This window comes from Festucalex cinctus, chromosome 9, assembly GCF_051991245.1.
Source record: "Festucalex cinctus isolate MCC-2025b chromosome 9, RoL_Fcin_1.0, whole genome shotgun sequence".
NCBI classification, from domain to species: domain Eukaryota; kingdom Metazoa; phylum Chordata; class Actinopteri; order Syngnathiformes; family Syngnathidae; genus Festucalex; species Festucalex cinctus.
In genome coordinates, this window is record NC_135419.1 from 2,689,838 (window position 1) to 2,704,747 (window position 14,910).

The 14,910-nt window shown below is 38.3% G+C and overlaps 1 protein-coding gene across 2 annotated transcripts in view; it reads left to right on the forward strand.

Moving 5' to 3' along the window:
• The window catches only part of tenm1 (teneurin transmembrane protein 1), a 232,428-nt gene that overhangs the window by 210,406 nt on the left and 7,112 nt on the right, over positions 1-14,910 (forward strand). For both annotated transcript variants that reach the window (XM_077531385.1, XM_077531386.1), the window contains 6 exons: positions 3,914-4,158; positions 6,156-6,449; positions 7,224-7,468; positions 8,943-9,085; positions 13,080-13,291; positions 14,407-14,708. In XM_077531385.1, coding sequence (XP_077387511.1) covers positions 3,914-4,158; positions 6,156-6,449; positions 7,224-7,468; positions 8,943-9,085; positions 13,080-13,291; positions 14,407-14,708 — 1,441 coding nt within the window. The remainder of the gene's footprint in view (positions 1-3,913; positions 4,159-6,155; positions 6,450-7,223; positions 7,469-8,942; positions 9,086-13,079; positions 13,292-14,406; positions 14,709-14,910) is intronic.

The window sequence follows — 14,910 nt, forward strand, 5'->3', positions numbered from 1 at the left end:
AAGCAAATATGGTGGTCCATATGTCACGTCCCCATTTACTTTACTGTATATGGCTGACATACTGTATGAAAGATCATAATTTCTAGGGGTGTGCTCAAAAAATCGATACGGCAATATATCGTGGCGGGCCTCATTACAATACACGTATCGATTCGCAGGCGTCAGAATCGATATTGCTCATGAACTTTAAATAGGCAGTTAACGTTTGCCTTTGCATTGTACCTAAAAAAATAAAAACCAGCAGTTTTCTTTGAAGTTAATTGCCTTCAATTAATGCAAAAAAATAGCTCACCAGTGATTGGACACTGTGTCTTGTTTAGAAAAATTAAAGCAGAGGAAGAATATCACCATTTATTTACTTATAAATTTAACATTGCACCTGTATCTTAACTCATTCACTCCCATCCATTTTCACTGAAGCAATCCCTTTACTGGATTTTGACTGCTTTTGCAAGGCCCACACAGTATTCTATTGCTATAAAACATAGGGAAAAAAATTATTAATTTCCATCTGTTTCCGTTTTGCAGCTATTAGCATTAGAATATAGCTAAGTTTCATTAGAAATCTGTTTAAAACAGTGGGGGAAAAAGAGTTTTTTGCAACATGGCCCTGTTTGATCTCTTATACTCTGCTGCCACCTGCTGGCTGTTTTTGTAATAACTACCATTGCTTCAAGCGTTTTGTTCAGTTCAGAGGCTACATCAAAGCCTTCTGAATGTGCTAGCACAAAAAACAAACCAAAAAAAAACAAAAAAACGTATAAATACGTCTTTGGGAGCAAATGAGTTAATGTACCAATTTTCATATATTTTGTTTAAAAAACAAAATAGAATGTGCTACATGGAAAAAATGCTGTTTTTATTTCCCCAAATATTTCAAAATAAGTACATTTTAGAGCTGTAATTTTAATACTTTGATATTTTTTACTCATATCGGCTAATGCCTATTAATAAATTTTCCCGGCGTGTTTGTGAAAGCTGCTCCTTGCTCTGCACACATTTTAGACCAGGCATGCCGCTTGGTGGTAAACCAGAAGTTCTACTAACAAAAACATTTTTTTTTGTCATCCAGCATAATAAACATATCCTTTAGGTGTACGTATGACCATTGCTATAAAATGCAAGTAAATGAATGTGAAATATCGGGATACGTATCGCCTTGAAGATCAAGTATTGGGATACGTATATATCGCCATACGTATCGTATCGTGACCCCTGTATCGCGATACGTATCGTATCAATACCCAGCCCTAATAAAATCGTCCTCATGCATCTGCCCCCATCTTCTTCTCCACCAATATGCTGCAAAATCGTTTATGAGTCATCGGGGGCTCGACCAAACATTCATCGCGCCGTACGGAAAAGGGAGCCTGTGAAGCTATAAATGATGTTTAAACATTTATGACTGGCAAATGGCGAGAAAGCAGCGTTATTTTTTTTCCCAGGGTTAGATGATATGACCTCTGTTTTTTGCTCACTCTTTTCTGGTTGACTGTGTTGGTTGCTGCAATACTTAAAGGGGATTTATCATTCTCTATAAATGTGCAGTTTAAGAGGAGCTCTTTCACCCTTACAAACCGTTTGGCTCCAGTTTGACATTTGACAGCAATAAAAATGCTCTAAATGTCATTCTTTCACCATGCAATTTGATGACTTTTTTTTTTCTAAAGTGACCCAAAATACACAATAAATCAGGGGTGTCCCAACTTTTTCATTTGAGGGCCACATACAGAAAATCAGAAGGACGCAAGGGCCACATAATGTTATGAGGAGAAATTGTGTTTAGTCCTAAAAATTGTACAAATAATTTATTGGTGCTTTTGCATGTTTAGGAAAATGCTACAGTATATAAACAGATTTATTTGTAATATGGCAGTCGGGTTATTATAGTTTTGGAATTTTTCATTTTAGTTTTTATTTTGTTTTGAGTTTTTTTTTTTTTTTTTTTATTAAATAAGTTTTAATTAGTTTTCAGGGTGGTTCTGTTAGTTTTTTATTAATTTTAGTTCTTAAATAAATGCTTAGTTTTAGTTTAGTTAGTTTCAGTATTAGTTTGAGTGTTTTGCTTTTTTTTAATGTGTATTACTTGTGCGCAATATTTTTACAAAAAACACCGTGGGTCATTATTCCGTTTTGTATCAAAATAAATCTACTAAAAATCACATTTAAAATCATCCCCAAAGGCTCATGCATTAAATTAATTACCAAAGACTAAAACGAAGGACATTTTTGCTATAATTATAGTTAGTTTTATTTTAGTTTTGTACACATAAAATGTAGTTTCAGTTAGTTTTCTTTTTTAAAAAAAGAAAAACATCTTCGTTTTTGTTGTATTTGGTTGACGAAATTGTTGTTTTGAATTTTGTTTTTTTCGTTAGTTTTAGTTAACTAAAATAAACTTTAATAGCACCTGTGTTTTTCGACACCCTCCCTTCTTACTTTGACCATCTCCAAACATTTTTGTTTTTCACTTATTTGAACTGAGTCAAATGCCATTTTTAGCATATGTCGCGGGCCACTGAAAAATGGACAAATGGACGGCGGGCCGCAAGTGGCCCCCGGGCCGTAGTTTGGACACCACTGCAATAAAGCAAAGATTGTGAATTTGTCCTTGCAAAGTATTATTATTTTTATACAGGTGCCACACAGTTTGTGTACACAATCTTGAGACTGTACATGCCTTAAATAGTGTTTTTTTTTGTGTGTTTTTTTGTAGGACAGTGTTGACATTGTTTAAGAGGAAGCTTGAAAAAGTCCTGAAAAATGTTGCTTTCATTAGAACTTTTGCAAAGGTTCCCACAGAAGCGTTCACCTGGTGGACTTTGAAGAGTCATAAGGGAATCTTGAAACGCTAAAAGATTAAAGCAGACAATGGTCATACATACCAAACAATACATAAGAAGAAGAAGCGCAATGGGCAACTGTCAAAAAAAAAATTATGCTGTTTTTTGTGTTAAAAAAAATGCTGCAAAACATTAAATTATACTTTTTTTACATGAAAAACAGGGAAATTGAGGAAATCTTCGTGGAAAAAAAAAAACGGGAAAAATCCTGGCCGTCCTTGAATGGTAATATCTATGCAAGAGAGCCCTTTGCATTGGGAAAAGAAAATACAGTAGGCCTATGTAGTTATTTAAACTTTTTTGTCACTGGGGTTGGGATTGTGCATCTTTTACACATGCATTGATAAATATATTATCGAAAATGATTAAGAGCACATATTTTGGGTTAAAGAAGAACACATTGCTTTCTATAGGGTAGATACTAGTGGAATGGTTTTATGATTCCAGGGTTAAAAAAACAATAATAATAATAAGGGGGTAGACTTGAAAATGGGAGCGGGAGATCATGTCGGCACTTTCTTCTCATGTCGTCCCTTTAATTGCTCCCCAGCACAAACCGGTTTAATAGTAAAAGAGAGGAAGAAGTTACAACCCAGTTTACTTGCTCCAATATAGGTTTGTTTTATCATTTTTCAGACCATTGTGTTTTGATAATGGGGCAAATGTGAAAACAATGCTTGATTACGCCATGCAAACTCGACATCAGCTCTAAGCAGATGTACATGGATACGATTGCTTTGTGAGAAAATGCAAACGTGTCAAGCCATTAATCACACATTGAACATATTTTGCGGCTTTTGTCACTCTTCATCTTTTGTTTTCTTCTCCTGCACAATTTTTTCTCTCTCGCTATCGCTACTTATTGTACTGACTGTGGCTTTAACAACTTTTTTTTTTTTTTTTAACCAAGGTTGTTTATTGAAAATTGTAAACTGATCTTTTTTTCTCACTTGTTGCCACACATTTCCATCGCTTGCACGTGTGGTTTGGGGGGTCTGTGTGCGACTTCCTGTATGTGTCTGCGCGTGCGCGTGCGTGTGCGTGTGTCACACCCATAAATCAACACCTAGACCACGCGCAGAGTTCTTACAAAGTCAACGCCGACGGCTCGTTCTTTGTGTCGCTGGCCAGCGGGATGGAGCTGTCCCTGAGCACGGAGCCCTTCCTCCCTGGAGGCGTCGGGGGCGGAGTCAGCCCAACCGCCAGCCGCTGTAACATCAGCCTGCCCGGTGACCACGCCCCCAGCCTCATCGAATGGAGGCAGAGGAAGGAGCAGAGCAAGACCAACTACACCACTTATGAACGCAGACTGAGGGTAAACGGCTAGATCACCACAAAAAATAAAAATAAAAAAAAATTCATAAGTCATACATACAAATATGTACAAAGATATTTGGTCAAAATTAATCAACAAGCAATGCTCCATTCTGTGGTCCTCACCACATACACTGAAAAAAAAAACATGACTGGGCTAAATTAATATTTACACAATATATTCTAGTAAACTGTACATAATAAAATGACACTATTTAGTAGGGATGGGTGAGTACCGATACCAGGTATTGAATTCGGGCCGATACCAGCCTTTTTTCAAGTACTCGAGTACTCGTGACGCAGACGAGTACAAGCGAGCGATGGCAGAGGGGGAAGACGTTAAGTGAGTCCTCCTTGCCTGTAAGTGGCGCTATAGCTTGCAGCAGTCTTTCACCAAAACTTCACCGGTTTGGAAATACTTCAAAATTGTCAATCTTAAACTAAAAGAGTATTTTTGTGTTTTATTTTGAGCGTTAAGACTATTGAAGAGTAACTGTGCTGTTTTTTTTTTTTAAAGGAAATATATTTGTTTAAAAATATATTTTAGTGATTTTTTTATTTGTCAAAATGTACTATTGGTATCGGCAGTTGGTATCGGGAACGGTGAGTACTGAGGGTCTGAGTATCGGTATCGGTATCGGTCTGAAAAAAAAGTGGTATCGAACATCCCTACTTTTTAGTTTGGTATAATATTATGTTGGTGTCATCAAATTTGAATAATCAGTCAGTTATATGAACTCATTTGGTCTGAATAAAATCAGGTAAATATCAATAAGTAGAATTTATATTTTATCAGTCATGTCAGCAATGTTGAAAAATTAGTTAATACGACTCAATGGCATTTCTTTTATTTTAATTGCTAAACACTTCCGTTAGTGGCCGAAGCCCGCCATGGCCAAATTTTGTTTAAAAGGACTTAGTTAAATAAATTTTTTTTAATCAAAGATGAAGTAGTTCAAATCGACTCAATTATATTAATTGTCACTTTGTTGCCACAATTTATTTAAGTAGGTAATGGTCGGACTTTATACAGTGTACACAATGAATGGGTTTGACGACGGCGCGCTGCATCCTGCTAATTGCAGTGTGAAAATGGCTAAAACATTGAACATTATTGAAGTATGTACTTTCAGCTTTCTTTGAAGAAGTGTTGCAAAGACGTTACTGGTTACATTAACACATTCACTGCCAGCCCAGCAAAAACTGCATTGCATCATTTGACGTCTTTTTCCGTCAAAGGCAGTGAACGAGTTAAGTGATTAATCATGGTTAATCAAAATTCTAAGATGTCATCAATCTGACTAAAAAAAAAATGTAATCATTTGACAGCTCTAATTTTGAAATTAGTTCAGTTTAAGGGAAGGGGGTGCTGGGGGAGGTTCCATTTTGTGCAATGAGCCAATGCTTGGACTCACCTCCTCTCTGTGGTCTAATGCCAGGTATGTCTTTTGTTGCTATGGCAACTCGAGGTGGCACAAAAAAAAATAAAAAATCAAGTGCAACCAGAGTAGGGAACGCATGATCACTATTTTCAGTCGTGACAAACTCCATTTTGAGCAAATGTAACGTTTTCGTTCTGAGTGATTGCCGTCACTTTGTGGCGTCGATTCATGGAATGATTCACAAAGCGTCAAAACCGTTATGTCCACTAATCTCACACTGACGCCGTTCTTCTTCAGTTTAACAGTCGTCCCACAGTGAACGTAATAATAATCGTTTCCAGAGAAAATGAAACCTCAGGCGTAATAATTGATTAGGGTACTTCATTTGCACGTGGGTTACTGTAAATGTCATTTTTTCCTGATTAATCTCCTGGCATGAAAGTTCTAAGTAGAGATTTCTAAATCCCAGTATCTCGTGACCTTTGGTTTTTGATTATACAGCAGTTAAGTTCAAAATGTTCCTTGATGATTTCATTTCGTCCTATTCCGTTTTATTTCATTCTATCGTTCGCAACGGCCCTCTTGCCTTCAAGCGTATGCGATTTCTCTTTTCCAGGCACATAACCGGAACTTGCTGTCCATAGATTTTGATCAGAGCACGAGAGTGGGGAAGATCTACGACGACCACAGAAAGTTCACCCTCCACATCCAGTACGACATTCTGGGCCGGCCCGTGGTCTGGTCGCCGAGTAGCAAATACACGGAGGTCAACGTCAGCTACTCCGGCGGTGGACTGCTGTCGTCCATCCACCGCGGAGAATGGTTCGAACGTCTGAAGTACGAGAACGACAAGGTGGTGTCGCGGGCGTGGGTCAACGGGAAGATATGGAGCTACTCGTACATCGACAGAGTAAGACATGAGCGCCATCACAAGCTTCTCGGATATTCCTGACATAAAAACGAAACTTTGATGAGGAGTTGCAAAATGTGCTTTCAATGTTTGTTTCTTTCATTTTTTGAATGACCTCAAGCATACATCAGAGTCAGAATGTTTTGTTGTTGTTGTTGTTTACATACCACTGGAATGTCAAGGCTTTGAACGTTGCGTTTTATCGGACGTGTTGACTGAAAGCAGGTTTACGTCTAATAGAATTTGGAAACGTGTGTTGCCACATGAAACTAATTGGCAATGAGGACACGGCGAATGGCGACATGTTGCTTTACAAGTGTGACAAATTAAGGTTTCATTTCCGTCCTTAAAATCACTTTTAATGAAAGAGCATTCATCCTGAAATATTCATCAGTGCCAGGTTTCTGGTTTAAAATTACACTTTAATTAATATAAATTACACTACCTTTTTAAATTGATAAGATCTAATTTTAATATGCTTATGCCATTATTTCACCAAAAATTTAAATAGGGCAGTTTTTTTAAATAGATGATGAGTTACCAATGATGAGTTATGGCTGCAATAAAGTTGTTCTATCATGTAAACATGGGGAAGAATTTTGCTTGTTTCATTTTGCTTTACTTTATTGTGGGAGTAAGCCATTAAAACTACCAATACAGTGGATATAATAAGTCTACACACCCTTGTTCAATTGCCAGGTGTGTTTGTGATAATAGATAAACCGAAGTAAATCATTTCAACTGTGCTACAACATTTCTCTTGCGTTCTTGCAGTCGGTCATGCTCCTTCTACACAGCCAACGGAGATACGTCTTTGAGTACGACCAGACAGACCGCTTGATAGCCGTCACCATGCCCAGCATGGCCAAACACAACCTGCACTCGATGCTGTCCATCGGTTACTACCGCAATATGTACACTCCTCCGGACAGCCTGGCGTCCTTCCTGCAGGACTACACCTTGGATGGGAGGCTGCTCAGGACGCAGTACTTGGGGACGGGACGCAGCGTCATCTACAGGTACTGAACTCATTTTCTCCCAATAACGTGTAAATATGTTTTTTTTTAAATGTTTTAAGTGTCCCAAAGACGTATTTATACGTTTTTTTGTTTTGTTTTGTTTTTATGCTAAAGTATACAGAAGGCTTTGATGCAGCCTCTCAGCTGCAAAAAATGGTTGCAGAAATGGTAGTTATTACACAAACGGCCAGCAGGTGGCAGCAGAGCAAAGGAGATCAACCAGGGCCATGTAGAAAAAAAGCTCAATTACTTACAATTTGAAATAGATTTGTGAAAACTGATGAAACTTAGCTCTCTTCTAATGCTAATTGCTGCAAAACAGAAACAGATAGAAACATACTTTTTTTTTCCTGATGAAAGAAGAGATTTTAATCTTTCTTTTGGTCGGTTCCATGCTTTTATAGCCATTGAACACAATATTCTGTGGGCCTTGCAAAATCAGTCCAAATCCAGTAAAACAGCCGGGAGCGAACGGGATTGCGAAACGTGAAAATGGCGGCGAGTGAATGAGTTAAACATGTCATAGATATGAGAGCACATAACGTTGGTGACACCAAGGTGGGTTGGACGTGATTTCCCATTCTCAAAGAGAGCTTCGATGTGTCACAGGTTTAGTATACAAATAGTTGATACGCTCTCACGTTGTCTACAATTTGCATCCACATCCAAGTCAGATGTGCCTAGAAATGATCGTGATTGGAATGATATGGAGATTGATAAAAGGGCCGTTTTATCATCATCATCGTCGTCATCAGCAGCAGCCACCATCACTGATCTAATTTTAATGATAACTGGAGGGACTGATTATACTAGTGTTCTGACATTTACATTTTTTCCTAATAAGTCATTTGCCTGATAGGGACGCTTTAATAAAATGATCACTTTTGCAAAGGGTTTGAAAGGGCATGACTTTCACAACCCTGATTTGCTCTTATTTTGAAACACGGGTAAATAAAATGATGAAACTTGTTTGTAATCATGTCCAATTTTGCAAGTATTTGTAAGACGAAGCATTTGTACACTAAACAGGGAACTTTAAAAAAAAAAAAAAAAAAAAAAAGGACAAAATCACCACCAGAAATGAAGACAAGCCCTGATCTGTAAATTGAGAAGTAGTTTGTTTAAATCCTGTATTTAAAAAGTGCCTTTTCCAGAGTCAAACCGGCAGACTCGGCCTTTAAGTAGGTTCAACAATTTCATTTTTAGAGTGTAGAAGCAAATACGCATTTTGTATAAAATGAAGGAGCACAAAGGTGCAAAACTTTTTGAGTGTACGTACCAGAAAGTTCATAGAAGAGGAGTTGACCATGTATTCTGCATGTTTCTCTCATTGAATAATTGGTATTTCCCACTAACTTATGTGCCTTAGTTATGTATGTTCCAATATCAAAGTATGTTGCACAAGATTAGTATATAATACATCATAAATAGCTAATGGTTGATTTTTTTCTTCCTAATTGTCTGTTTTTTGAAGGTATACGCCAGCAGCGCGTCTCTCTGAGGTGACTTACGATTCCACCCTGGTGACCTTCACTTATGACGAGGCCTCTGGCAGTGTCAAAACCATCCATCTCACCCACAACGGCTTCATAAGCTCCATACGATACCGGCAGACAGGTACATGTGCGCTTCAAGCAACACTTGGACCCACTTCCAAATATCTACAACGTACCGTCATATTTGGGGTGTCAATCAAACCATCTGCAATGGGATCAAACGTTCAGGAGGAGAAAACCACCAATGCACAAGAAGGACGTCAACATGGTCGAGCGTGTGTGCAAATGCAAATTGTTTATCAATCAGTATGCACGTATACAGATATGTAGCTTTGCTTATAGACGAGAAAATCTACTTTGCTGCTATACACAACGTGAATTTATGAGATAAAAAGTATTGATTATATATATATATATATATAAAAAAAATCTTCATTCGCTACAATGTCACTTTTTATTTATTTTTATTGTTTAATAAAACCCTTGCTTTACATCCCTGGCATTAACCTGAAAAAAAATACAATAATAATAATAATAATAATAATAATAATAATAATAATAATAATCTTATTTAGAGTACCTGTAAATTAGGGTTGGGACGATACGGGTAAACCACGATTCGATACTGTGACGATATTTGACCCACAATATCGATAATATCACGATACACGATAGCTACAATTTTTTTATATATATTGTCAAAAAAAACATTTGCAATATATCACGATATGTGACTGAAAAAGCCAAAAAATGCCCATAAAAATGAAAATGTCGAATTATGCATTTGTTTAATGCCAAAACTTTTATACTGTACAACGTTCTGCATAGTGCCTCACTTCCTCTTAGCTTTTTAACTGTAAACATTGTAAAGTGAGACAAATGAAAGTGCATCAACATTTATAACGTAACACTGCACAACTGGACACATGACATCGATATCTACTGTCAGTGTATCGGTAAATTATTGCAACAGAGAGCGCGACAATATATTGCGATTTCGATTTTTTTTTCCCACCCCTACTGTAAATAATTAAAATGAGAAGAAAACTAATTTAGTTAGTGTACAAGAAGTCGACACTTGACATTGAGGTTCAAAGAGCGAGTTGTGAATTGGGAAAACCTTTACAACAGCTCAGCTAACTTTCTCCTAATGTGTGCTTTTCCTGAATCCCTTTTCCAGCTCATTAGCCTGTTTTTGGACCATTTTTAGTGTTTTCGGCTGTCACAAACTTTGGTGGAGAATCAGTGCTTGCTGTTGTGCGCCTCTTTACAACAGCTCCATTACGTTGCGCTCTTTAAAATTTCGATCCTTTTTGCATCGTGCTGGGCCACTGGCACTGTTACAGCATTGGCCGTGATATTTTATTTCGTGGAGTATAAGACCCCATTTTTGTTTACGATGGTGCAATCGAGAGGGGCTTCACCCCAACACGGAGCCGGCTGGCATCCACTCGGCCGGGGAATGCAATCGGGAGGAGATCCGGAGCGGGATAACAGCTGAATGTGGCCGATTTGAACCGTTCTTTACGTACTGTATTCGCGTTACTCGCCAATGAACGACATATTTGTCTGACTCGATACTGCAGTTGTTTTGTTTACATTCAATCTCAATTTGTAGCTAACATGAGTGACGTCACAATCCGACAATTTCGTTATCCTGGTGCCCTCATACTGGTTTGTTGGAGACTTTAGTCTTGTACCTCTCTTTTAACTCATTCACTGCCACTGACGACTATAGACGTCAAAGATCCATTTTAACTGGGCTAGCAGTGAATGAGGTACTCTGAGGATGATTTATTTTATTTTTTTTTTAAACAAGACAGAGTGGGCAGTGACACCAAATAATCAATTCCTGTGCGCAAGCTGCACTTTTGTCTTACCATTTCAGCACTATAGGAAAATATTCCGTTCCTGATTCACAAACGAATTTTATGGAAAAACAAAAAAATTTAACCATTTGCATCATGAGGAGAAGATTTAGGCAAAAAAAAAAAAAAAGTGTATTAAAAAGGATTTAGGCAAATATTTGAAGAGGGTGACGATATACTTAATGCGACTTATAGGGAGACCGGGGCAAGTTGTATCCCGGGTAAGTTGTCACATTGCAAAGTAAATTTTTTCACCTTCATATATTTTGAAACAGGCGTCGTACATAGACAAATTCTAGCAGCAAATCATGCGGACTTGTTAGAGGAGAGATTCAGGCATCTTGACATGCCTCAGTCACTGCTCTGTTTTAAGCTAACTTTGTACTAGAGCAAGTTTTAGCCAACATGGTCGTTTGGGGCAACTTGTCACAGATTATTTTATTTTTTATTTATTTTTTGCTGTGTGCAAAGCGCACGTGCTCAGTGCAAACAAAACCCCTACACCACCGAGCGAACGCTCGCTGCGCACACTCTGCCAATAATGAGAGCGCCACTGCCCCCTAATGTAGTGGAGGTGCAATTGCACTTTATTCTAGGACAGTTAAAAAAAAAAAAATCTAAATAAAACAATAAAAAAGCATGTTCCCCGAGGTCAAACGGGCCCCCTGGGGGGCCGCCCCCGCCCCACTGGCCTAGTGCGACTTATACTCCGTATCGACTTAGTAGTCCGATGTTGATGATCGACGCAGAACACTTCCAGCTGTTTTTTTTTAAATTTAATATTCATTTGCTGCTGCGCCTGACACGACAACCTGTGATAAACAGTCACTAGGTAAACTGGGTGTCGGCAATGCGCGGGGCAGTGCGCGTGTTTGTGTGTTTTATCACTTTGCCCTCACTGTGAAAAGACTTTCACCTTCCTTTAACTGATCTCATTTCAGCAGAACAAACGGATGCTCGGAGAGAGGCGAGATAGCGGTAATTGTCAACTTGAGAGGAGACGGCAAACAGTTGAGACTGAAAAAGGGTGCATATATGCGAGAGGAGAAAACGAGCGGGAAAAAGGGAGTTGGAAAGGTGACAGTTTTAGAAAACGAAAGGAGCATATATGAGTTCCCTTGGGTTGTGGAAAAGGCTGCTATTCACTCGCGGTGAATCTGCCATTTTTCCCCATTTGTGAAGCTGCAGATTCCACAAGAAAATAAAAATAGAGGATGCGCACTCTTGTTAAGCCAGGCGCTTCGTCATTTTAAGTAGAGATAGACCGATAAGGTTTTTTTGGGCCCGATACCGATACCAATTATTATTAGTGAAGGATGCCGATAACTGATATTTGGAGCCGATATTCATGTTCACTAAAAAGGGACATCAAAATTTGGAAAAAATACAAACTCCAGCTCTTATCTTTTTTTTTTTTTTTTTTTTTTTTTTAAAGCACATGTTTATTGAGCAACTTTTAGGGTTAGTAAAATATTTTTAAGGTTTTGTTTGTTTTTGTTTGTTTGTTTTTTTTTCAAAATCTTAGTCAATAGACAAGTTCTGGGATCTCCCAGGTGCAGTAGCATGTTTTCAAAAGTTACATTTTTACTTATCTTAGTTTTAATTTCAATCAAAAACAGAAGGTGCAGAGAGTTCCCAGGGTCAACAAAAATTAAAATAAAAACTTTTTTTTTTTAAATTTACATTTAAATTAGTTCCCTGAAGTTAACACTTAAAAAATAAATTAAAAAAATAATAAAAAAGGATCTATTATCGGCCAAATGATTCTTCAAAATGGCCGATGCCGATATTTCTCAAAATGCTGAATATCGGCGCCGATAATCGGCCCAGCCGATAATCGGTCTATCCCTAATTTTAAGTTCAATCAGAGTCATTTCAAATGGTGCTATAATGCCGTTTCATTAACGGGCTTCTTCCCGACCATCCCCCCCCCCAAAAAAAACGGAGGACGAGTGGTAGTCACTTGCAAGAGATTAGGCGAACAATGTTGAAATTGATGTTCTGACATTAAGGAGCACATTGGGCCATCATGACTATTGTCTTTGGACTTCATTATCTGTCCGTATTAAAGGTCAAGACTGGAAATGCCAGAGAGGTGCGCCGGGCAGTTACGATCGAATGGATTGCGCTTGAGCGTGTCGCCGTTTATGATGTCGAACTCTCTCCGTCAATTGAATCGATTAGGCAGCCTCGGCTTGGGTGGGTGATGGTTAACCAAGGGAAGGTTTGTGATTTCCTGTTGCTTAGGTCCGCTGACCAGCCGGCAGATCTTCCGCTTCAGCGAAGAGGGACTGGTCAACGCCAGGTTCGACTACAGTTACAACAACTTTCGAGTAACCAGCATGCAGGCCGTCATCAACGAGACTCCCCTGCCCATCGACCTGTACCGCTACGTTGACGTGTCGGGGCGGGTGGAACAGTTTGGCAAGTTCAGCGTCATCTTTTATGACCTTAACCAGGTAAGTTATGTTAAAGTCATATACAGTTCACACCTTATTTGTTTCTATTTATATTTTGGTCTCTGGGTGTTTTTGATTGCTGAAAACGCTTTACTTGTTTTAATTTTTTCTGGACACAGTGAGAACTTTCCAAAATGTTTCTGGGTGCAACTGTCAATGTTTTTCACCAATACATACTCGTATATTTTTGGGGTGATTACATTTTTTTTTTTCCCCCATTATGGAGTAGCACTTTTAAGGTCAAACGCAATGTTATGTTAAATGTTTTTTTTGTTTTTTTACTCACATTTAACCCAAAAAAAGCTGAACAATGAGATATGAGAAAATTGTGATACTTTCTAAATAGAGTAAGTATTTAAAAAAAAAAACAAAAAAAAAACTTTTTGACTTGATTTTTGATTTGTATCATATTTGATACATCCAGCCATAATGCTTTTAATTTCGTACATTTACAACTATCAAAAATATAATAATAAACAGACATATCAAACATATTAATAAACATGAGTCTCGCTTTTCTTAATTGGGGCGATCTTGCAAGGTCACTGGAAAAGCCACCAGCTGGGTGATACTGCCCTCTACTGGATTATCCGTGCAATGCATGTCAGATTATATACGCCAGGGTTTTAATGGGGGAAAAAAATATTACACTCATGAAATAGAGGACTAAAAATGTCTTGTATTTAATATGATACGTTTGGCTTTACAGGGTTACATTTACCCATGTATAATATGCCCCCCCCCCCCCCAAAAAAAAAAAAAAGAAGTCACCCTTTAAAGGACAGTGTGTAGATTTTTTCTTTTTTTCAATGTTCATTCATTTTAAAGAAAACACTTAGTTTCAATAATATCAAAAAAATATATGTTCAATCACATCAACGTCCATTATTTATTTTTTTTATAATTGTACATCTAGTAATTAATTATATTACATAATTGTGCCGTTCTTTAAAGCTTTTGGTTTCTAATGGGCTGAACTGTCCATACATTTTGGAGGTTGCTTTGGCACAGACGCTGCAGCCTGTGAATGTGTTTTCATCCATTCATTCTCTGCACTGCTTGCTTTGCTGTCTACCGTGCGTACGCCTGTCGAACAGTTTTGATGTCGCCTTTAGGTGATCACGACACATCTGATGAAGCACACCAAGGTGTTCAACTCCTACGGCCAAGTGGTGGAGGTCCAATACGAGATCCTCAAATCTATCGCCTACTGGATGACCATCCAGTATGACTCTTCGGGGCGCACAACCACCTGTGACATCCGGGTGGGCGTGGACAGCAACGTGACGCGATACACGTACGAGTACGACGCCGACAGCCAGCTGCAAAGCGCCGCCGTAAACGAGCGCCCTCAGTGGCGCTACAGCTACGACCTCAACGGGAACATCAACCTTCTGAGCCACGGCACCAGTGCAAGGTAAGGATGTAATGGAGGTTGGGAGGTGCTTTTCTCATCACAGTCGTGCTTGATGTATTATGAGCACAACCGTAAATGTTTCAAAGCTAAACATCACAAACATACTATGAATTGTCACCAACATTCACACGAAACTCGAGTCAACTTCAACTTCTGAAAATGTCAAAACAACCGACGTAGTATTTTGGATTTTATGGGCATT